This window comes from Sminthopsis crassicaudata, chromosome 6 (assembly GCF_048593235.1).
Source record: "Sminthopsis crassicaudata isolate SCR6 chromosome 6, ASM4859323v1, whole genome shotgun sequence".
Classification (NCBI taxonomy): domain Eukaryota; kingdom Metazoa; phylum Chordata; class Mammalia; order Dasyuromorphia; family Dasyuridae; genus Sminthopsis; species Sminthopsis crassicaudata.
The window spans coordinates 183,109,707-183,135,547 of record NC_133622.1 but is presented as its reverse complement, the minus strand read 5'-3'; the positions used below and the strand labels follow the sequence as shown (position 1 = coordinate 183,135,547).

At 33.7% G+C, this 25,841-nt stretch overlaps 1 protein-coding gene across 5 annotated transcripts in view; it reads right to left on the bottom strand.

Annotated features, from left to right (window-relative positions):
* The window catches only part of SORCS2 (sortilin related VPS10 domain containing receptor 2), a 1,204,963-nt gene that overhangs the window by 206,562 nt on the left and 972,560 nt on the right, over nucleotides 1-25,841 (bottom strand). For all 5 annotated transcript variants that reach the window (XR_012483510.1, XM_074275474.1, XM_074275475.1 and 2 more), the window contains exon 5: nucleotides 14,954-15,027. Coding sequence is in view for 4 of the 5 variants with exons in the window: in XM_074275474.1 (XP_074131575.1) it covers nucleotides 14,954-15,027 (74 nt within the window). In the remaining variant the exon portion in view is untranslated. The remainder of the gene's footprint in view (nucleotides 1-14,953; nucleotides 15,028-25,841) is intronic.

Genomic DNA, 25,841 nt, shown 5'->3' with positions numbered 1-25,841 from the left:
TCTTTTGATATTTTGTCTTTTTTTTTTTAAATTTTATAGTTGAATTCTGCTCCTAGGGTAAAGGGAGTGCTGTTCCATGTTTCCTGTGCAGCTCTGAGCCCTGGCTTTGAGCACAGAGGCCCCCTGTATTTCCAGGGAGTCGCTTTGTCTGTTCTTTTCAGGAAATAGCCTGATTTTCCAGAATTTTCCTTCTGAGCTAGACTGGAGGCTGCCCCAGTGGTCTCCTACTCTACTGAGCCATAACTGCAAGTCTTAATTACTGATTTGCTGTAATTAAGACTCTCTCACTGTCTTTCTCAGAGTCTGTCTGAGCTGGTCTAAATACCCTTTTTACCTTAGTGAGACTGAAGTTTTTTCAACCTATCTTAAGCTGGAGAGTAGTTTCATTTCATCAGACTCTATTCAGAGACTTGGTTATGTGATTTTTGAGGGAAACAGGGAGAGCTCAAGTAGTTTCCTGACTTTATTCTGCCATCTTGGCATCATCTGGAAGTCTGTACTTCATTCTTGAAAAGGACTACAACATCATGGAGGTGATGCTGTGACATGCAAATAAATTGAACTTAAGTGATGGAGAGTGGTGCAAAGTCACCTGCTTCATTTTCTCCCCCACAGCTATCTGGGTCCAGGGACAAAATATAAAGTAGGATGACTGGAGATGGCCCTGGATACAGTGGGAGACTGGAGCAGTTTTAGGTCATAAAGTAATTATAGGTTGAAATTTTATAAAGAGGAAGAAAAGAAAAAAAAAAGTGGAGGGATACAGAAGGTTAAAGCTGTATTGGAAACTCCCTCTCTGAGGGAGTATAAGACATAACCCTCAGAATGGTTGTTCAGAAGTCCCCTTTGAGTCAAGCCACAGTTCCTAGAGAACCATATTTGGAGATCACTATTTTAGGCACAAGTCTGAGTAATGAATGTCATTCCCTACATTCAAAACTTTTCAATGGATTCCTCCTTTCTAGGATAAAATACAAAATTTACTCTGAGATATAAGACCCTCTTAATATTGTACATAGTAACAGCAAAATTGGGTGATGATCGACTATGACATATTTGGCATTTCCAAAAGACTCATGATTGAAAATGTCATCCATTCCAGAGAAAGAACTATGTGCAGATCAAAGCATGCTATTTTCACCTTTTTTGTTTTTTCTTTCTTATTGTTTCCCCCTTTTGTTCTGATTCTCCTTTCACAACATGACTAATGTGGAAATATGTTTCATATAATGGCATATGTATAACCTAAATCAGATTGTTTGTTATCTTGGGGAAGGGGAAATGGAGGAGAAAAAGTTGGAACTCAAAATCTTATAAAAATGAATCTTGAAAACTATCTTTACATGTAATTAGAAAAAAATACTATTAAGTGAGGGGGGAAGACCCTCTTAATCTAGTTCTGACCAACCTTTCCAGCATTATATGCACCACTGAAACACAACAGCTAGATTACAGCCAGTTTCATTTTCCAACTTTATACATTAGCACGTCACTGTTTTATTCTAGTATGTGCTTCTCTCATCTTTGTTTATCAGAATCCTGTCTTTTTCATTCAACCTTCAGAATAAGTGCTATATTATTTTTCTGCAAGCTTTCTCAAACCACCATTTGTTATTGCTCATTTATCCATCTGTATACAAATATTACTGTGCTATAAGAAATAATGAACTCAATAATTTTAGGAAAAAAAAACACAGGAATTGCTGTATGAAATGACAAAGAGTGAAATGAGCAAATCCAAGAGAACATTTTACACAGTAACAGCAATATTGTTTTAAGAACAACTTTGAGTGAATATACTTTGGCTATTATAAATAATCAAATTAACTATAAAGATATAAGAAAAAATAGATGCTATCTGCATCCAGAGGAAAAATCTGATAAATAGGAGTATGTATAGAATCGTTTAGCATGTACATACACATTCTTATGCACATGCACGTATTTTACATATATGTAAATACATAATATATTTTGTGTATATATGCATATGCATGCATTATTACACATACATATGCATATACTCCCATTTGTGATTTGTGTCTAATCATAGCCATTGCTAGGGTAGTGGAGAGGGAACAACAAAAAAGAAATTTACATGAGTATTTTGATATATATTTAAAAGGAAAAGAAAGTTGGGAAAAGTAAATTTGTAATTTCATGTACAATCATCTTATTTATCCTATGTTATGGAAATTCTTGTTTTATGTCATAAATTTAAAAAATAAAATGAAAATCATGGTCCTTGTCCTTGAATAGCTTTAAATCAGATATAGAGAATAAAATATATTAAAATAATTGTCAAACAAAGTTGCTAAAAATAGGAATTGTTATGTGAAAGCTAAAGCTGGGGCAACTAAGGGAGACTTCTTGAGGCATTTGATCAGAACCTTGAAAGTTGGATACAATTTTAACTAGCAAAATTGTAGGGTAGGTAAAAGTCATTCTAGGTCTCTCCAGGGTAAATCAAGGCATAAACATACAAAGAAATAAGTCCACTTTGGTTAGCACAATAAAAAACACAGTCCAGAATTTGCTGTCAGCAATGCCATTTTGTGATCCTAGCCAAACCACTAATTTGTCTGACCCTTTCCTCATCTATAAAATGGAAATCTTAATTCTTGCTTGTAGAATCTGATAGTCAATGCTATAATGGTGTAGTAGTATAAGAGGAATCATGATATAGTGTGTAAAAAATGCTTACAAGTAATTGGGTTAAAATCCTGACTTTGAAACTCATTAGCGTGATCACTTTATCTCTCTCTCAGTGACTTTCTTTTACTAAAATGGAGTCTATAGAAATTGTTTGACCTAAGGTACGTAAGATATAAAGAGATGGCTAGGGATACTAGACAAGTTTTCATAGAGAAGCTAAAGATGATTTTAACAAAGAAATTTAATCAAGAATGCCAAATTAGTGACTTTGGACTTTCTATGATGGGTAGTGGAGGCCAAGAACTAGAAAAACAGAGTTCTGCATTTTGATGGAGAACTTGGGTGAATGCTCAAGAACCAGAGATACCTTCTGATGTCAAGTGCAATTCCTTTTCCATGACAACATCATCTTGCCATTCAATAAAGCAAGGCAGCATCTTTTAACACATTCATCTAAAATTGAGAGGCTGCCATTCCCTCAGAAAATCTTTGTTTCAGACCATTCCTTAAGCAGAACATCATTGCTAGCTTTGCTTCCTGTTTTCTAGAAGCTGTTCTCTCAAGCATTTTGCTGCAGCAACAGTCCTGGCTTATTTCATCAACATCAATGAACCATTCTGAGCAAGAATTAGCAAGCAGGAGCTCCGTCACAATTTCATCTTATAGAGAAGAAAATGATATACAGTGAGAGGAAGGTTGGAAATTCCCTGCAGTTAATTTACATTTCAAAATATGGAAGAGAAACATCAATCATTTTGACCTATAGGCAAATAGCTTCAAATCTCAAGGTGAAATGTATTCTTTGGGAAACTCCAAGCAAGATATCTACAAACCTAGTCACTAGTTATTTAAATCTCACACTGAGATATCTATCCCCCTTCTCAAAACTTCTAATAAACAGTTCTGGACTCTCTAATTTAGAAGAATATTTCACTTTCTTAAAAAAAATAATCTAGTGCCCAATTAGGAAAACTGGACTTTTCATCACAAAAGTGTAGAATAGTAGAATGAATATCAGAATTAGAAGGAACAGAAAGTACACAATGTAATGCTGGAAGAGACTCTACCACACCAGACACAGATAGAGGTGACAAAACTCTTACCACACAGAACTTACTAGTTTAGAGCTGACAAGGACATTTAAGATCAGCTTATGTAATATCCTCATTATGGAGATGAGGAGATTTGGGTCTAAGGAAAATAAAATACTTGTCCAAGATCACATGGTTAATGGACAAATGACACATATTGGATAAAACATATTATTTTAAAGAAATTTAAGAGGAAAGTACATTAAGATAGATGAGATATAATCTTATAAGGTTAGATTTGTAAAGACAATCCTCAACTTCACATTACCATATATTGCTTTCCATCACAGTTTTTTTTGCATGTAACAGTTTCACTTTGTTTATTTTACAAAGTTGTTTTGAGGGGAAATTTTTTTTTGCAAAAATTTGAAATGTCATAGAAATATGATTATCATCATCATTATTATTTTATTATTATAATATAATGCTATTATACTACACTTATTAATAAATACCTATCTATAAGTAAAGAAAATGGAGGGAAACTACTCCAGAACTACAGAGAGAAGAATCTTTTATCATAGTAATTTATTTAGATAGTGAACTGTATTGAGATTTTGGCTTGAATATCATTATTAAGTATTACCTATATGTTATATTACCTATATGTTATATATAATATACTCGTATATTATATATAATTATTTAGTATTATTAATTAAGGATTAAGCATTAAGGACTGTGAAGCATTTTCCTTGCTGAAGTGGAAGAGCATCATTAGCTCCTTTTTATTGAATAAAAAACTGCAGTATAGGGAAGTTGTGAGTTGAATAAGTTTAGTCTTCTAATAAAGTAGGAATTTGGATTTAAGTCTTTGTCTACTAACTGGTAATCTGGAGTATTTCCCTACTATGGGGCAGAAAACCTCTTGAATACTAATTAGCTTTTCTATATCTTCTAGATGCAAGACAATTTTAAAGAAGGTGAAGTTGTTTATCCTTTCTCAATAGAAAAGGGCCTTAGGAAAGTAACATGATGATTAGAGATATTGATACCAAAGTTAAGTTCTAAATTATGTTTTAAATATATGTACAATATGTTAATATGTAATATATAATATACATAATACCTACAATACATTCTAAAGTTATGTTCTTCTGATGTGGAAGATCTGATCTGCTGGTGGCCTAATTGAGGAATCAATGAGAGGTTTTGTGTGCTTAGGTTTTATAGTGAAGTATATTCCAATAGAAATAATACCTGGGGGTTAGTAGTACGATCTGGGTTCTAGGGGGCAATGTCTTATGGGTAAAAGGCATTGTTTTTATAGTCAAAAGACCCTGGGAAAATATGATACCATTTCAGACCCTCCAATCCTACCACCATAACGGAAGGCTGCATAGAAAGTTTTATATATATACATATATATATATATATATATATATATATATATATATATATATATATATATATATATATATATATATCAATGAAAATGGGGGCCCTTGGCATATATATTTTTCGGGAGGGAGGAGTATTTGCGGATTGTTCAGAGATGTCAGGCTTCCATGATTAATAGCCAGAGTGTCTTCAGACTAGTCTGGATAGAGTTGTCTAAGAATATGGTTCTAAAGTCACTATCTTTAATAGCAAACAAGGGTGCCTCAGGATGAGGCAGCTCCGTCTTACCCATAATGCAATCACTTAGAGTTAGGCTTATCAAAACTTTAATGAGTCTGAGCTTTGGACAGAAAATTGATTTTCAGTAATTCACAGTGTCAGTTCAAGGACAAAGTTCTCCTTGGAAATGCAGTCAAAAATGGTTTTACTTTTTGCTTACAACACTGAGGCCATATCAAAACTCCTACTACTGTCATTTTGGACCAAGGGAGATTTTCTATTTCTTAACACTATATTGCCAAGCAGTCTAGTCTGATTAGCTTTAAAGGATAATGGCTTCTGGCAATTTGAGATACTTGGGGAAAAATAATTTGATTTACTCAAGATAATAATATGTTTGAGTTATCACCAATTTCCTGATCAGCATCTGGGAGCAGGTTGCTTTTTTTCTGACTGAACAGCTATCCCATAAGCCATTCTCCTTTGATATAAAAAATTGCAATGTCCACTGCTCCAGTCTGTTGCTTTTGGTTGAATCCACCATAGCGTAACAGAGAATTCAGTGACTCCAACTCTATGAAAAAATATTTCAGTTTTCCTTCTTCCTATCACCCCATATCCCAAAGCACAACATCTCTGCTTTCCTAACCCCCTGCCCCCCATTCACTTGGCACTTGGACATCTCAAATCTCAGGACAGTTGACATTAATGACTAAGCCCTGTGATTGATAACCCACATGGGCTTTCAAGTAAGGCAGGGAGGCACTCTAGTATTCCTCAGTCCTGGTTTCCCATCCACAACGATAAAACCATCATTTTTCCATCGAAACAAAGACACATTGTGGGGGGGGAGGGGAAAACATATCAAGGAGAGGAGGAAACTAAAAATATTATTCTAGAGGCAGAGAAAACCATTCTTCTAGGCTTGGAAGGTAACAGGTAAATATACTATTTTCTTGTTATGATTAATATGGAAATTTACATGAGATGGAAAAAGGAAGAAACAGAGAACATGTGATATGAAATATTTTCCCTGGGAGAAATAGGATTTGGGGGCTACCTAACAAACCCAGGAAATGTTTTAGAACAGGAATGATTTGAAAGATACAAGATGAAGACACAAACACGGAAGGGTATATTTAACCCACATCCCTTCTTGAAAGTATGTTATACAAATATCCACACATTTGTATGCATATGTATATGAATGGAGAGTAGAGAGGAATGGAAAGAAGACAGAAAGGAGAGGTAGTGATAGAGAAATGGAGAAAGATACCAATAGTTCATGCTTTTTTTGTTGCTGTTTGTGCTAGAAGGACCTTGCTTCACAAGAAACAGGCAAGAAGTGCTGGTATTTTGCAAAGGGATAGAAACAGATACAGAGATAGAGAAAAACACAGAGAAAGAGAGAAACAGACATGAATAGAGAGGGACAGAAGGAGGAAAAAAAGGAAGGAGGAAGGAGACAGAAAGGGAAACAAAGAGGCAGAAAGGAAGAGGTATTGGAATTCTCATTTCCTCTGTAGAAAGGTTATTTGTGTATTTTGTTTTATTTTATTTTTTCAGTTTGTTAGAGAATCTAGTACAAAAACATGATACTTTCCCTTCACTCCAGAGATGGCCCTTCAAAAGAGTGAAGTGCTTATGAAATACTTATTGATATGATTTGATTAATGCCTCTAAATGAAAGCTCCAACCACAATAAAGTCCCCATAGGGAACATCAATCCAGAAGTGGTTTTTTTGTTGTTTTTTTTTTTTGTTTTTTTGTCTGGGGTCTGGTTGAATATTTGTAAGTTCAGGAGAGGCTGACATGGAAACTTTAATGAATTGCCTCCATCTCCTGTCACCCTCCTGTAGTTTGCACTCAGAAAACAGCCAAAGGAAGAATAGCAAACCCCAGAAAAACAAGACTTCTCCATTCTTTTCTATTTGTATGGCTGCACCTTTCTGTCTCCTTCGCTCCCTATCTTCCTTTTTCTCTCTTTTTGCCTTTTTCTCTGTCTCTGTCTCTGTCTGCCCCTCTCTCTCTCTCTCTCTCTCTCTCTCTCTCTCTCTCTCTCTCTCTCTCTCTCTCTCTCTCTCTCTCTCTGTGTGTGTGTGTGTGTGTCTGTCTCTATCTCTATCTCCAATCTATCTCTGTTTCTGTCTCTGAATCTGAATCTTTCTTTCTGTCTGTGTCTCTGTGTCTGTCTCTCTATATGTGAGTACAACTCTAATAATATGTTTTTCTTATTTTGTCCCTAAACATCAAGATAAGAAGACTTGATTAGAATTTAGATTCACATTGGAGCCAGAAAAAGAACTCCTGATAGTTCAAATAGGCTTTCATTTTTTCAGTAAGGAATAGTTCAGGTTGCTTCCCTGCTATTCTCCCCCTTTCCCTCTAAAGAGAATTCTAAGATTCTTAGTGATGTGAACTCAGTGTGATAGCCAAATGCAAAAAGAGTAAAGCTGAAAGAGAAAATCAGCCCTGAATCCTTAGACTCTCCAAACTGGAACTGTTCTCAGAAGTCATCTATGGTTTAATTCCAAGCATGAATCTCCTTTATAAAAATCCCAACAATTCATCAGTTTAAATTGATCCTGTTGTTGGATAGCTCTAAGAATGAGAAGTTCTCCATTTCATGCAATTACAATCTAATTTTTTTTTTTTGCAATTTCCACCCTTTATTCTCATTCTGTTTTTTTCAGAATCAAACACAAATTAGTTATCATGCTTTGTTTTGTTTTTCCCCCACTCATATGGAACTCACATAAAGGCTTCTTAACCTTCTTTTGAATCATGGAACTGTTTGTCAATCTAGTTTCCCAATTTGTATCCAGTATTGGAATAACCTTTCAAGTGTATAACCTAAAATACATAGGATTACAAAAGAAAATTATATTGAAATATAATTTTCAAAATATAATTTAAAATGGTTTTTGGCTCCATTTAAAGAATGCTTGCTTTAGATATTCAAATAATTGAGGATAACAGTCAAATTTTCATTAAATCTTCTCTTTTCTTAATAAATAAGCATTTATTAAAAGACTACTATGTGCCAGACATTGTGCTAAGAAGTTTTACAAATATGTCTTTTGATCCTCAGAATAACTGTAGAAGGTAGGTGCTATTTATTTCCTTATTTTGTAGTTGAGGAAATTTAGTTAGACAGAGGGTAAATGCCTTGCTCAGAGTCACACAGCTAGTAAGTATCTGAGACAGGATTTGAAGATTAATGAACAAGATGTTCCAAATCAATAACAAAAGAGAAGCAAAAATGAAGTTTTACTTTAAACCCAGTAAATAAACAATAATGATGGAAGACTGAAAGATGGGCATATACAGTGAGATTGGAATAAATAATCTCCACCTATCAGAGAAGTAACTAATAAGATGATAGTCTCTTTTGTCTTAAAATTTCTATGGAATCAGTAAAACAAAGGAAATTGAACTAAATTTAATCAAGTTAGCTAAAGTGGCAAGAAAGAGAATGCTTCTACCTATTGAATGGATAAAATGTCTTGACACAGGAAATGTGTTGAATTTCTCAAAGAAATTCAATCACGTCTTCTAGCACTTTTATAAAAGGGAAAGCCAGTTTAGTTTCTAGCATTCAACTGTCAGGCCAGCATACCCAGTCCAAGAAAAGGAACTGTTTGGGGGAAGAAGAAAGAGAGGAAGCTGTCTCCTTGTCCATTCACTCCTCACCCTTCACCACTCAACCAGAGGAAAATCTTTAACTTTTCAGAAGGTCCAGGAGATTAGGATTTTTCATTTTATTTTTTTTATTTTTTCTTTCTTTCTTTCTTTCTTTCTTTCTTTCTTTCTTTCTTTCTTTCTTTCTTTCTTTCTTTCTTTCTTTCTTTCTTTCTTTCTTTCTTTCTTTCTTTCTTTCTTTCTTTCTTTCTTTCTTTCTTTCTTTCTTTCTTTCTTTCTTTCTTTCTTTCTTTCTTTCTTTATTATTTTATTTTTTATTTATTATAATAAATAAATATATTTATTATTTTCATTGCTAAGATTAGCAATGACCCTAGGACAAAAATGACTGACAGTGGCCTTCATAAGGAACAAGGGACAAATTAGTCAAAGTGAGGAAAGTGAGGAAAACTTTAGGATTATACAAATTGCCCAGCAGAAAGTTATGCCATATCTATAATGTACTTCATGAGAGTCCAACAAAAGGAGGAAAGTATTTTCAGGAACTGTAGCCTTCTTTGTCACATGCTGATCTTGTTTTGAATTCATTTTACCTTAGATTCCATATATATTTGTGAGAATGCATTTCTCAGACTCTTGGGTAAATTTTATACTCTATTTTTACTTTACCACATTAGCAAATATATGTTTAAAGCTGTCAGGTTGCTTTACAGATATCAGTGAATAATCATTTTAAGTATACTGTGTGGGCTTATGACTCCTAGCTTTGAATAACCATCCATCAGTCACTCAGGATCCACCAGAACTCTCAGGTAAAAAGTAGTCAGATTTTCTTTAGTGACTTGTCTTGCCAGCATGAGTAGGATTTAAGAGAATCATCTAGACTATGTGGAAATGCTTCCATCAACAGATGGTCAGTATAGCGGGCAGAGTCCAGAAAATGATATACTCAATGATCCCAATGACGTTAATAAGGAAGACAACCTTCCAACAATCAAAACTGAATATTACAAAATTATAAAGAATGAGAATGGTCCAAAAGAAGGTTGGTCTCCCAATACTTTTGCAAAAGTGAAGGTCTATTGCTATGAAACTTTGCTATAAATAACCTCAGATTTTTTTCAATATGTTGATCAATATTGCTAATTTTTAAAATTTCTCTTCTCCCCATACCTCTCTGAGTCAGAAGCAGAAAGGGAGGAAGAAAGATACAGATAGAAATCTAGGCAATATAAAAATAAATTATATCAATAAAATATATTTTTAAAAAATAAAACAAAACTTTCTCATTTCTAGGCTAATGATCTCTGGGTTTCATAGTTGCTCCTTGTCAACCATATAATTTCTAACTCTGTTTCATGGAATTATGATGTTCAAAGGAAAATCAGAGTTCACTTCACTATCTGCTCTCTTATGAAGAATAGCTTCTAGAATATATATCCCTAATAAGTGGTCACCTAACTATTAACTAGATGATTATATTTGGAAATCAACACAATGCAAAAACCAAATTCAACAATAAAAAATTAAAATATTTAAAATAAAAATTTACAAAACACTTTACAATAAATATTTAATGTCATTTTGAATAAAATGTTTGGTTTTTAAAAATTAAAAAAATAGGTAAAACAAAACCAATTTTGTGGACATAACTGAACATAATACTTCTTATGTGATCTGTCCTATCACCTATCATCTTCCTTATTCTGGAGACTATTTTTCTATTTTTTATTTTTATCAGAAAATCTTTACACTCACCCTCTTTACCAAACTTGGTCATCCCAGAATAACATTTGACTCTCAAACGTGTAACATATACATGGAGAATGTGAGATTTGCTTTTAGCCTCCACTAAAAATTCACACCATTTATAATCAAAACTTTTGTTCTTATTTTTGGGACTTTCAAAATATTCAAACTTTTCTCTAATCCCTTAGGCATGCCTGAATTAAAAGTCATTGGTCCCTGATCCTTGAGAGCTAATCAACCCAATGCTGAAAAATCTGATAGATATGCTACTCATGCTTGGGGGTGATGATGCAGTGGAGGAGAAAGGATGTTTGCTCTTTTTCTGCTAGAGCCCTGCTTTTCCTATACATACTGAGAAAATTATAGATCTCTGCCAGGTCTATCAGCAACATTTGTTTTTCAGACACAGCAATTCCTATTTTCCTCATAGCTATAAAATTTTAAGATCTAAATTCAAAAAGATGGTGAAATATGTAGAAAAAATGCAAAGATGTGAGTTTATTGATGATGATGATGATGATTATGGTATAAAGTAGTAGTGAGAACAAGCACTATTATGCAACCAACAATGAGGTAGCATTTGCTAAACACTTCCCATATGTGAGTTTCTTTCTGTGCTAAACAATGGCAATACTAATCAAAAGCAAAATAGACCTTATCCTTAAGGAGCTTTCGTTCTGTGGCATTATCCTAGAGGGGAAAGCTTTAGCAATGTGGGTGAGGGAAACAGGTACCAAGAAAGGCCTTATGAACCAACTTAATTCTGCATTTATATAAGTGTTTATATAAAGGAAGCCAGGAATTCTAAGAGGAAGAGATAGGAAAGGTAGCATTCCAAGTGTAAAAGGGTTTTTAAATTTATGCAAGACTTTAAATGATCCATCAGTGAGATTTTCTCTTTGTTAAAGCACAGAACAAGTCCTCCGCTCTTTAAGTGCTCTGGCAAATTTGACTGGTGCCTAGATCAAAGAAACATAATCAATTACTAATGACATATTTGAAGTTTTTCCAGCTTGGTACAATTGCCAGACTTTGTGATCATTGGGCATTGAATCTGAGAACCCAGAGTCACAGCTATATCACAATGGGGGTAAAGAAGGAATACAATATTGGATTTATTATATAGTCTAATTTCCATTTCCATAAAATAACTCGATGCTTATAAAATAAATATTGTTGACTGACTAAATATTCATATAAAACTTTATAAAGTGCTTTATTTATAATCAGTATGTGAAGTAGACACTGCAAAAAATTTTTGTATCCATTTGAAAGATGAGAAAACAGAGACTCAGAAAGTTTTGGTGTCATGTACAGAATCACAGAGAGTGACAGAGCTGAGACTCATATTTCCAAGTCTTGAAATTCTAAATTCCAATATATTAAGTTTTATGTTGGTCACAAATTATGAGACAAAAATTTAGCCAACAGATTCTTAAATTAATCTCAATTTCTATGTCACAACACTACATCTTTATAAGTTTGCTCTGGGCTATAGCTAAGAATACAAAAGGTTTAACTTCTGTCATTGCCACATGTCAGCATTATAAGGCAAGGCTTTTTTTTTTTTTTTTTTTTTTTTTTTAATCTCTTAGCCTAGGGACCTAAGATTATAAGGTCCAGGAGAACTGATACATTGCCTCAGTGGTGGACCTTTCTATAACAGGAATTTTCTGTACTATTGAAATCTGTTTGCAACTAAAAACAAACCATACAGACAAATAATGATGTAATATGATTAAGAGGAGACAACATTTAATTGGAAACAATGAGTCCTTATTACTGATAATGGCTCTGTCCTTGCTTATGTAACATTGGGCAAGTTCCAGCCTCTGTCTAGGCCTCAGTTTCCTCATCTGCAAAAGGAGATAGCTAAATTCCGTGATTCTTGGGGCCCATTAACATTCTATAAATTTGGGTGTTTTTGCTTTATCCAAAAACTAGATAAGGACATGATGTAGACACTGTGTATCTGGAAGAAAGCATCAGACATCTCATGATAATTACTTACTTGCATTGATAATAGCTCCCAAAAGATTACATGTATCATGCAGTAGAATAATAGGATCAGAAGCATTCAAAATGCCCTTAATTAAAAGTCTCTTCTCAGTTTTCCAAATTTCAGTTCGTATTCATTTTTATGCTAATTTCCTGGGAAAATCCTTGTTATCCTAACTGGTGCAACTAGTAGACAACTATGAAATCTGTTCTTTATTTAACAGGAGTAATTTATTTGGGGAGAATTTGCAGTTTCAGCTCTTCTTCTCTTTCCTGAATGTCTCTCATCCAATTAGGCCTGAAATCTCATAAATTACTATTTCATTTCTTCATCTGGTACCTTTGATTCTGAGATAAACTCAACAATATCCATTATTGTGCTAGATTTTGGGGATGCAAATACCCAAAATGAAAAAGGTCATCCTCACAAGGTTACATTTTGTTGATTCAAAGATCAAGTGACTTTCCTAGTATCACACAAGTAGTAGGAGTCAGAGATGAAATTTAATATCCTGCTTCTTCTGAACACAAATCTAGAATTGTTTTTATTGATTATAAAAAATTTACAGTTGGAAAAAAAAACTTATAGATCATTTTCTCTAACCAGATCAATTTGCAGAGGAAAAAACCGAAGACCAAAAAAGCTAAGTAATATCTTTGATGAGCTGCAACCTATCACCTGTTGGAACATCTAGAAAAAGGGTTGATGCCATTCCATTTTTGTAATGTTGCATTGTGCCTAGAACCATAGCATATTAGAGTAATAATGAAAACAATTAACAAAATCATTAACATGGCACTTTAAGGTCCATAAAGTACTTTACAAATATTCTCATTTGATCCTCACAATAAGCAAAGCAGATAGGTGCTATTATTATTTCCAATACCCAGAAAAATAAACTGAGGCAGAGTTTAAGTGACTTGCTCAGAATCAGACAGCTAGCCAGGGATTATTCTTTCTCACTCCAGGTTCAGTGCTTTATTCTCTCTCTTTCTGAAAGGCAATGAGTTATAATAGCAAGATAATTGTACTATGAATTAAAAGATGGAGGTTCTAATCCCGGTTTTGCTACTGGCTTTCTGTATGACCTTAGGACGACATATCACATATCTTGAATTTCTTGGAAAAGTGAGGAAATTAATCTAGAAGTTGTTTATGTTCCTTTCTACCTCTGACTTTCTGTGAGTACAAGAAAGGATGAAGTGGGAATTTGAGATGTGCAGTAATGGTTGACCAACAATTTCTATGTTTTGTTTTAGAAAGATTTCTACAAAATGTCACATTTGTTAAGATCAATTTATTCTAGTCAGGCAGCAATATTATCAATAGGAAGGTATAGACACACACTGGTAAAAGATGATACTCAGCATCATCTCACCAGCACTGGGAAAGTCCTGAAATCCTTCCACCCAAAATCTATTTAACTTTCCTGTTGATGCCTGAAATTCTACCACTTAACCTTTGTTTTTCAGGCTGGTTTCAGTTAAAATTCAAATTGCCCTTAGAATTTGAAATTATACCTATTTTGAGTGGTTAACACTAAGAGACAATAAATTGATCAGAATCTTTGTTGAGAGAAGACTTTAATCAGGGAGAGGAAAAAAGAGAGAACAAAGAATGAGGAAGAAGAGAATCAGGATGACAGAATAGCTGAAGTATGTGGATACAAAGGGCAACATATATGTGTGTGTATGCATGTGTGCATGTGTGTATGTGTGTGCATGTGTGTTTGCCAGAAGCTCTTATGAGGATATTAGCATTTTTCCAAATTTGATAGTACATTTAGGCAGAATATAAAACAGAATTCAGAAATTTTAGTCTGGTATTCCCAAAATTTGTCCTTATACTATGGTTATAGAGCTGAATGTACTGACAGGAGAAAGACGGTCAGAGGGCTCTTTTTTGTGGCAGGCCAGTGGAGCTCTAAAAGTTTGGTATTATTGGATGGATTTTTCCATGTGCTTCTAGTTATCTTCCCTTGTACACTATTTATACAGGGAAGGCTCATAAATTGGACTATAAAGCACAAAGAACAATAATGGGTTTTGCAAAATTATCTCTGTGTCATGAGATAGATGACAGGTATAACTTTATAAGTTTGCCCAAACTTTCCAAAACATCTCTTATTCTCTTGGAAGATGATGGGATCTTGACACTCAATATCCTTAGGACCCTTACTGAGGAAATGGGAAATGTTGAAGAAAAACAAGTGACTTCATGTTTGAATTTCAGGTTTATGCTAAAAAAAAATTCTTACCAGAAAACATGGTCTTTGGTCACTCGTTCTTGAAGAAGGATCCATTTCTTTCCTAAATCAGTTGATAAATAGACCTTGAAGAGAAAAAAAAGGAGGTTAGGGAGAGAGGAGAAAGAGTTATAAAAGTTAACCTTACAATTGATATACTTTTAAGTATAAAAATGGCCTTTTAAGGCCATTGAATTATATTCTTTAGTGTTTAATATTTACCATTAAGATTGAACATATTCCCATTTAAATCCATTGGGAACATCTCTGGGAGAACATTCCCAGGGGAAGATACCTTTTTATTTTAGTTGTGCTACACACTGTTCACAGTAAAACACCAACTAACACAGATAACTGGATCCAATGGAAGTGGAGAGGAGATACCCTGAAATCTGCTGTTTATGAAAGACAAAATCTATTGATATTAAAGATTCATTGGAATCATTATTGATCAGAGAAATGCAAATTAAGACAACTCTGAGATACTACTACACACATGTCAGATTGGCTAAAATGATAGGAAAAGATAATGATGAATGTTGGAGAGGAGATGTGGGAAAACTGTGATACTAATACATTGTTGGTGGAGTTGTGAACAGATTCAGCCATTCTGGAGAGCAATTGGGAACTATGCTCAAAAAGTTATCAAGCTGTGCATGCCCTTTGATCCAGCAGTGTTACTACTGGGCTTATATCCTGAAGAGATCTTAAAAAAGGGAAAGGGACCCACATGTGTCAAAATGTTTGTGGCAGCCCTTTTTAGTTTATGGCCAAAAACTGGAAATTGAATGGATGCCCATCAATTGGAGAATGGTTGGGTAAATTGTGGTATATGAATGTTATGGAATATTATTATTCTGTAAGAAATGACCAGCAGGATGAATACAGAGAGGCTTGGAGAGACTTACACGAACTGATGCTGAGTAAAATGAGCAGAACCAGGAGATCATTATACACTTCAACAACAATACTGTATGAGGATGTATTCTGATGGAAATTGAGATCTTCAACAAAGAGAAGATCTCATTCAGTTCCAATTGATCAGTGATGGATAGAATCAGCTACACCCAGAGAAGGAACACTGGGAAATGAATGTGGACTACTTGCATTTTTGTTTTTTTTTCCCCTGGTTATTTTTACCTTCTGAATCCAATTGTTCTTGTGCAACAAGGGAACTATACAGATCTGCACACAGATATCTTGTATCTAACATATACTTTAACATGTTTAATATGTGTGAGAATGCCTGCCATCATGAAGGGAGGGAAGGGAAAAGCTGGAACAGAAGTGAGTGCAAGGGACCATGTTGAAAAATTACCCATACATAGTTCTGTCAATAAAAAAGCTATAATAATAATAATAATACAAAAGAAAGCAACATTGGAGACATAACTGACAGTCAAATCCCATATAATCTCTTCTCCCAGAATCAAGAATGTCTTTAGCTAGAAGAAATCTTGGGATATGGAATTTCAAAGCTGTTAAAGATATTAAAACATAAAATGTTAAAGATTATATTAAATCATCACAGAGTCTTAGAGTTGGAAAAAAAACTTCAGAAAATTTTACCTAGCCAAGAATTTACAATGACATACCTGACAAATTTCCCATGTACTTAAAAATCTCAAGTGAGGGAAAAGCCAAAGACTTTTCAGGGAAACCATTTTAATTTTTCAATTATCCTATTTGTTAAGAATTTTTTCAAACTTTGGACAGAAAACACCACCTAAATAAAGAAAGTAGATTATGGAGACTGAATGTAAATCAGCACATGCTCTACTAACTTTTCTTTTTTCTTTCATGGTTTTCTCTTTTTTTCTCATTTTTCTCTCCCAACATGATTCATAAGTAAATACGTAAAACATTCAGTGTACATGTATAATCAAACATAGCTTTTTATCCATATATAACTGGGGAAAATTTAAAAAAACAAAACTTAAAAAAGACATTTTTCATATTTTCTGTCTAACAATACATCACAATGGGCACCATCTGCCCATTATTTCTGGTTCTGATCCTTTGGATAACTGAGATTACATAAAACAAGTATAATTTCTCTCCTTCATAATGAAATTATAAACTTTTTTTTTTATTAGATGAGCCATCACATCACCTTCTCCTCACTCAAATCATTTTTACGTCAGGATTTGTAACTGTAATTTCTTCTACTGTTGTCATAAGGCACAATTAGTAAGGTTGCATAATCCTGAATGCTCTCCAGCTCACCAATATGCTTCCTAAAATATAGCTAACACAAATAAGCCAACATAATAAGACAATGGTAAGATCACTGTTTTTTTAAAAAGTCCATTTTTAATGAATTTAAAGAACACCACTATGTTGGTCAAATTGAGATCCTTTACTCTTTTGAAATATACCTATGTTCTTTTGTGCAACTTCCTACATGGGTGAGGAGTAATCTTATGATTTATAAATTTTCTTTCCTTGATATTTGAAAGTGTTTCTCCAAGTAGATGAGATACTAGTTGCTATATTCTTTATTATTTGTCATTGAAATTGTTAACTTTGACTATCACATGTCTTCAAGTTTACATATGGCACAAAGGCAATGATCTGTGAATTCTTTTGATAGCAGAGTTGTTGTCTGTATTCAGAACCTCTGATTAATTTCCAACTTTGCTTCCTGATTACAGTATTCACATATATTAAAAAAAAAAGCTTCCATGTTTTTCTGGAAGCCTTTAATTCTTTATCTATTTGTATTTTCAAAGTCAAATTTCTCTATCTTATGTTGAATTTATTATTTATTTTACATTATTGTCTCTTGTTCCTCATTTGACAAAATTTTCTCTATTTCAGTATTTTTATTCCAAATTTATCCATCTCTAATTTCTTTCTTTCTTTCTTTCTTTCTTTCTTTCTTTCTTTCTTTCTTTCTTTCTTTCTTTCTTTCTTTCTTTCTTTCTTTCTTTCTTTCTTTCTTTCTTTCTTTCTTTCTTTCTTTCTTTCTTTCTTTCTTTCTTTCTTTCTTTCTTTCTTTCTTCCTTCCTTCCTTCCTTCCTTCCTTCCTTCCTTCCTTTCTTCCTTCCTTCCTTCCTTTCTTCCTTCCTTTATTTCTTTCTTTTTCTTTTTTTTTCTTTCTTTTTTTTTTTTTTTTACAGATTCATCATTTAAATTTGCTAGTTGATTTTGTAATATTTGTGGCAAGAGTTCTAAATCTAAAGTTTTTTGTTATTCTAAGTCCACGGGACTTTATCTTTTATTAGACAGTTATTCACTTTCCTGCATGTTATACTATTTGTAAAAAGAATTGTATATTGTCTTTGAGATTTTATTTATTATTCTTTCTAGTTGTAGGATTCTCAATGTTGATTTATTTGATTTACAAAGCTTTTTTGAGTCTTTTTCTTTTTATACTTCTGATGTTTCAATCTCCTTTTGCGTTCTTCTATCTCTACCTCCCATTTCCTCCTCTTCTTTTTTTAGGGAAGAAAAGTAATGAAAACCCTTGTATATTGTAACACATATACATAGTACATTTAAAACTTTTCCATTTTGGATAGGCTCAAAATTAAAATATCTCAATCTATATATTTAATTCATCAACTCTTGTCAGGAGGTGGGTAGTATTTTGTTTTTAATTGGATCTCTGGAGGCATGGCTAGTCATTGTGTTTATCAAGGTTCTTAAATCTTTCAAAGTTATTTGATTTTATAATCTGGTTTTATTTGGCATAAATTGCCAGTGGTTCTGGTCATGTTACATTGATTCATCTAAGTTTGACTCCAAAAAACCACCACTGGGTCTATACTTTTAAAGGGATAAAAGAAAGAAAAAAAACTTCCTTATGGATATAAAAATTTGTAGCAGGTCTTTTTGTGGTGACAAAGAGCAGAAAATTCAAAATGAGAAATGGCTGAACAAACTATCTTATATGAATCTAATGGGAAACCATTGTGTCCTAGGAAATGGCCAAATGAATGGTTTCCCTTCTAATTTTACTTGCATTGATTTTGTTTGTGCAACATTTTTAATTTTATGTAATAAAATTGCAATTTTTAAATGTTCCATGATCCTCTCTATCCCTTATTGCTCAAGATTTCTTTCCTTACATATAACTACATAAGACATTTATTTTTGTTCTGCTAACTTAATTTATGCATATAAAGGGAGCTTACTTTAGTACAAGGTGAGGTATTATTCTAAATATACTGCTAGACTGCTTTTTAGAGTAGGTTTGTGTATGTGTGTGTCTGTGATTTATTTTATTTGTTTAGAAAAGTGAATTCTTAAATAAGGATTAAGGTCTTCAGATTTATCAAAGACATTACTACTGTGTTGATTCCCTTTTACATTCTGTGAAACAAACCCATTAGTGAACAACCTCTCTATTTGGTAACCATTGTCAAATAGTTTTGATGATTATTATTTCATTTTATAATGTGAGCTTTAGTATTGCTAAGTTTTCTTTGTCCTTTCCCCTCACATTTATTTATCTTGAGACTCTTGCTTGTTTGATCCTTTAAATGAATTTTGCTACATTTTCTAGTTTTGCAAGTCTCATTGATATAAAACTGAACAAATTAATTTGGGCATCTTTTTATTATATTGGAATGACTTAATCATGAGCAATTTATGTTTTCTTCAATTATTTAAATGTATTTATGTAAAGACAATTCTGCAGTTGTATTTAAAAGTTTATATGTTAGTAGATAAACTCTTGAATATTTTATATTTTATACATTTTATATTTATATAATATAAAACACATTCTGTGGTTATTTTAAAATTAATTTCTTTTCCTAATTCTTCCTGTTAGGTTCCCTTGATAATATACAGAAATACTAATGGTTTATGTTAACATCTCATTTTATGGAAGGAAAAACTTAAGTATAAAGGGTATAAAAGACAATAATAATTCCAGCTCACATTTCTATAGCACTTAAGGTCTGCAAAGTGTTTTATATCAGTGATCTCATTTGACTCTTAGAACAACTCTCTGAGGTAGGTGCTATTATTATTTTTATTTTACTAGTGAGGAAAGTGTGGCTCAGAAGGATTTAGTGACTTACTCAGAGTTAATGAGTATCTTCTACAAGACTCAAACCAGTTCTTTCTACCTCTCAGACAAGTCCTCTGTTTATATCATGCTTACAGTTATATAGATACTATGTAGAAAAACTGAGATTCAACTCCATATTTTTTTTATTCTAAACCTGGTCCTGCTTAGAGCAATGAGGTATGAGATATTTGACTGTCGAAGTTTACAGGCTAGATGAATATATATTATTCTTTTCAAACAAGAAGGGACTAAAATATTGAATTTATTGAGGGAGTCGATGCAAATCTCTCTGGATCTTAGGTCAAAACATTCAGCAGACAGTGGTAGCTGTAAATGTACTCAGTTTCTAGTGATCGACTATTCCACAAAGTCATTCTGTGAGCAGCTTGGAATGGAGTATAAAATCTTGATTCAAATGTCCTCACCTCTTCATCCACTTCATTGTCCCCTGCCCCAAACCCAGTTTAATAGTATGATACAGAAACTTGGAATGAAGAGACTAGAGTATTATTTGCTTCTAACACTAATTGCTTATAAAATTTAGGGTAAATAATTTCCCTCCTTTAAACCTCAGTTTTCTCATCTATAAAATGAGAAAGGTGAGCCCTTTGATCTTTAAAACCTTTTCCAGCTTTAAAATTCTAAGTGAAAATGAGTCATTATCAAGAGAAGCATTTTTTTTCATTTCCATAACCCCCATGAAATCCAGGCTTTTATTTCCACACCTGTCGAATACTCTAATAGTCTTTTCAATGTTACCTTGACAATATTCTCTTTCCAAGGTTCCCTATTCTGTGAATTACACTACTACCTGAGGTTCTGAATCAAATGGGGATACACAACTTCTCCTCAAGAATCATTTCAACTAGGAAGTTCAACTTATATTAAATCCCTCCTATATCTAATATGCTGTTGGAGTTGATGGGGATAGGATATGATAAATAACACAATTCAGGCACAGGATAGAATATGATAAATAACACAATTCAGGCACATTGTCTAGTAGAAGTTGAGGAAGTCTACTATCTGCTGCTGCCTAGAGATAGTCATTTCCTCATATGATGGCAGGGAGCTGTCCAGCTAAAATTCATTCAGGGGAAATTGGGAGGAAGAGTTGCCTCACATGCAGACATTTAAAAAAAAATCTGACAAAACACACATCATGTATGTGGCAAAAAAACTACAAGTGTTGGTTAAATTTGAACCTTCCTCTTTCTCCTTAGGTTTGGAAAGATTGCTTAGTTTCCATCAAGTTTCCATGACTATTTTGATTCTCTAGTATGAACTTTTGCTTCTGAAATGTTCTCTATTCCACAACTCGATCTTTTCAATTTTATACTCTATATTTATGGTAACTAATCCCTGAATTTGTATTACTAAACCAATCATTTTAATCCTACCCCTATTGGAGGCCTTTTGGTTACTGCTCCTTTTTCTTTGGCTTGAGAAATTTCAGCTGATTGCTCCAGCCCTGACAATTCTTCTCTTCAGAAATGAAAGAATTCTCTAGGACACAAGTTATGCAAGTATCCTAACTCCAAGAAAAAACAATCTTCAGCATTTTCTAGGTTGGAGAGGAGAATAAGTTAGGAGATCATCTTTAGATCCATCTCTCATGCTGTTTAAAATGCATCCAGTTTAATTGTTTCTGAGTAGGAGCAGTATCTACTGGTGATCACAGACCAAGATGCATTGTACACAAGGCTGACTCTGAGTTGCCATATTCTTACACTTTTGCCCAGGGTACTTGAGCTATGATTAAAAAGCTGCTTCTGAGAGTTATTAAGAGATATCACAGCTATAACTTTGGGGGAATCTGTACCAGACTGAAGTCAGGAATAAACCTCACTGAGATATTCTTGTTATATGACCACAAGCAATGGGCAAAGATGGAGGCATCACTGCCATGTGGGCATATGAGTTCACTGCAGTCACTGTTAAATTGATTTCGTGTACTTTTCCCTTGCCACCAGGTAACATCAAAAGTATGAAGGCTGAAAGAAGAGACAACTCTTTGATCAAATAATTATTCTTATTTATATGCCAGAGGAGTTGTTTGCAGCAGTACTGGACTGTGATCGGCTGTAAAAAAAAAGGTAGGAAGATTTTGAATTCTTAGTGACTCCTTAGAATCCATAGCTAGCCAGGGGTTCTTTTTCTTGCCTCTTTATTGGTAGGTATTTGACATGATCACCTACGAGCCAAGGATGCCAAAATTCCTCTGGCTTATATTCTTCAAATTTATGTTCCATTTTCAGAAGGGAAAATAAGCCTGAGGCCATTAAGAGCTCTCTATGGTAACCTAAAGAGACAGTGATAAAATAGAATTCCCTTTACTAGTGAGTACAGGACTGGTTACATTTGAATCTCCTTCTTTTTCCATTCTTGAGATTCATTCCTAGACAAATTATCATTTCATCACACTAGAGGAGTATTGATTTAGACCAGAATGTGTAGCATTGTTCAGCATTTTCTCAGTACCCAAAGCCCTCTGGGCTAGACTTTTGTCATGTCAATGGCCAATATAATTTTTTCTAATGGCCAACATCTTGGCAAGCACAAAGGACCATCTTCTGCTTTACTTGATACTGAAATTCAGATGATCTGATTTCTGAAACAAGCTATCTCTGCTATTTCATCTACCAAAGAATCTTTGATGATTTTAATTAGAATTCAACATTATCTTCACTATATAACATAGGAAGTCTTCCTCCTTAATATTGAAAGATTGAACTGATGGGATAGTGGCATCTATGTCACTATTTCCTGGTTCCAATTAGATTGTAGGTAGGCCTTTCTGTATTGGAGAACTGCTCAGCCTTTAGAACACAGCATGACAGTCACAGGTAGCCAGGGTGAAGATAATTCATTCAATAATAGAAGATGAGGAAACAAAGAACATTGGGAAATACAACTAAAATTAATTTTTAAGCCATAATACAAAATTTTGGTAGCAAATGTTTTGCATATCAGTATTGGTTTATATATACCATGTGTATGATTTGTAGCCATATACAATTAATAGGGAAATTGCTTTATTAAAACTTTGTTCACAGTTTAGTTTAGGAAAAACTACAAAACACCTTCATTTCCCCCCCAAAATCAAAGCTTCTCTTTCTATTTAATTACTATCTATCTATTACTGTATCTATCTATTACTGTGTATATGTGGGGGGGGGGCGGGGGGGTGCTGGACTATCTTAATGTCTGTCTATTCACTTGTATTTCATAGTCTAGGCTAAGAGTCATCAAACCATGGCTCAAATCCCAAATCAGGTCTGTTTCTATGCAATAAAATATGATAAACTTTATTTGAAAATTTGAAAAAAATATTAGCTCATAAGCCATACCAAAACAGACAGTGAGTCAGATTTGATCTTTGGGTTGTAGTTTGTCAGCCCTTTCCAGCCAGTTCATCCATTTGGTTTTTCTTGTGTAGATTGCTAGGCTGAATTCTTTTGAAAGGTTCTCCTCTGTAATATTCCAGAGCTTGAAGCAATCACTATCTTACTGGCCACAAACAGAAGAATTTGGAAGAACTCATCATTTTTAGTGAAGAACTCTGAATAAGGAGCATATAACTTTCTGTTTCAAGTGTCAGTTGATACTGATAATCAGAGGATCACTGACAAAAGCTATGATCTATAATAAGATGACTCATCTACCCAGGTGTATTACATAATTGTAAATGATGTAGAAGAACTCTTTTTTCTGGACAAAAGCCCATCAGACTTTTACTCTGCTGAATCAAATGCTTTTTTTCCTATGATGAATAAACTAGTAGAGTAAAATTGCAATCTCTGCACCACTCATTTGATTGAGAGACTGGGAAGAAGAGATCGGTTATAAAATTCCATTTGCAAATCCTGTCTTCCCTTTTCATATTTCAATCAATGATACTCTGGATATGTGTAGAGATCTTCTCATAAAGATGCAAGAACGATAAGTGGCTTGGTAATTATTGTTGCCCTATTCCTCTTTCTCTAAGCATATCATCTGCAATTTTCTACTTACTCATTTAGTTATCTTCTCTGCTTTCAGATAGCTTGAGAATCAATTCCTCAGTACTTTTGAAGTTGTATCATTTCATCCCTGGGTTAATCTCTATATTTGAATTGCTTCAGTGATGCTCTTGTCTTTATTTTTTCCAGTGCTATTTCTACAGCTTCATCTCATACATCATAAAAAGTACACAGAATTATCTAATAATAATAACTCATAAGTTTTATTAATTCTATTTTTGGTAGATGAGAGAGTTGAGATTCAAGTGAAGCTTAATGACTTGACTAGGGTAACAAAGTAAATAAGCATCATAGCCACGATTTGTCTGAATCTAAGTTTAGTGTAGGTTCCATTATATCATTTCTGCCTTTTTTCAATCATGTTTGATTTGTGGTGATATTCAATGTCCAATTCTTCATGATTTCATTTAGGGTTTTCTTGGCAAAAATATTAGAGTGCTTTACCATTTCCTTCTCCATCTCATTTCACAGATGAGGAAACTGAGGCAAACAGGGTTTATTGATTTGCCCAAGGTCACACAGCCTGTCAGAGGGCCAGATTTGAACTCAGGAAGAGGACTCTTCCTGACTCCAGTCTTGTTATTCTATTCACTGTCTCACTTAGCTGACCTCTGATATATCACACCTGCTTTCTAAATCTCACACATTCAAATATACAAGAACAGATTGGCAACTGACATGGGTATTTCATGTGACAGAATAATCAGAAAATATGTAAACATTGCTTTGTCACTAGCAAACTTCTTGATCTTAGGCAGGCCATATGCTTTAATCAACTATAACAAACATTTGTCTGTAAATAGGATTTATAATCATTAAGATAGGAGTTTCCAAGAATTATATAAAACAAAAAGTCAAATTATACAGTCATTGACTTGAGAATGGAACAGAATGAAATAGCATAAAGGATCCAAGAACTATTGAAATGGGATCTGCCATTGTTACTTTAATAATATATATTATTTCTTCATGTACACACACACACATACTTATACTTACTCATTTATTTATATGTTCCTGCTCACATCCATTCCCTTACACAGTTGCATACACATTCACTCACACATAATCATTTACTTACACACAAACTCACATACTCACACACAGTCACATACATATACACACTCACAATACTCATTCATTTATACACACACATTCACTCATACAACTCACACACTCATTTACACATATTCACTTATACTCACACACTCATACACATAAACTTGTTCATTTATAAACATCCACCCACTCACATACAACCACATACATACACTCTTTCACACGTACATGCACGTATTTACTCACTTACATAGTCATACTCACTCATGCTCGCATATACACTCACACCTACTCATTCAATTATACACATCCAGCCATGCACACATACTTTCTCAAACACACTCACACACACTCATTCACTTACACACATACATTTCATGTACACTCATTTACTTACATACACACACTCATGGTTACATATTTCCACTCACATAACACATTCACTCACACAGTCACAAAATTGACCAAAATCACAAAGGCAGTAAGTAGCAAAATCAGGAATCAAACTCAAGACCTATAATTCAGCCCTCTTTTTGCTGCATCATGCTGCTTCTAGGTCATGTAGTTAGTGAGTGAGTAATTATATTTTATAATTTTTCCTAATTATATTCTTATCCTAGATCCAAATGTGCTTTTGTTGGCTATCCTGTTCACAAATGTGAAAGGGTAGCCTAGAGAGAAGAGAATTCTATGGCATATTACATTTTATAAAGTATTTCGCTCACAACAATAATATGAGATGTTGAATGCAAGTGTGAATATTCTTGTTTTACAGGTAAGGATGGATCAGGGCAAA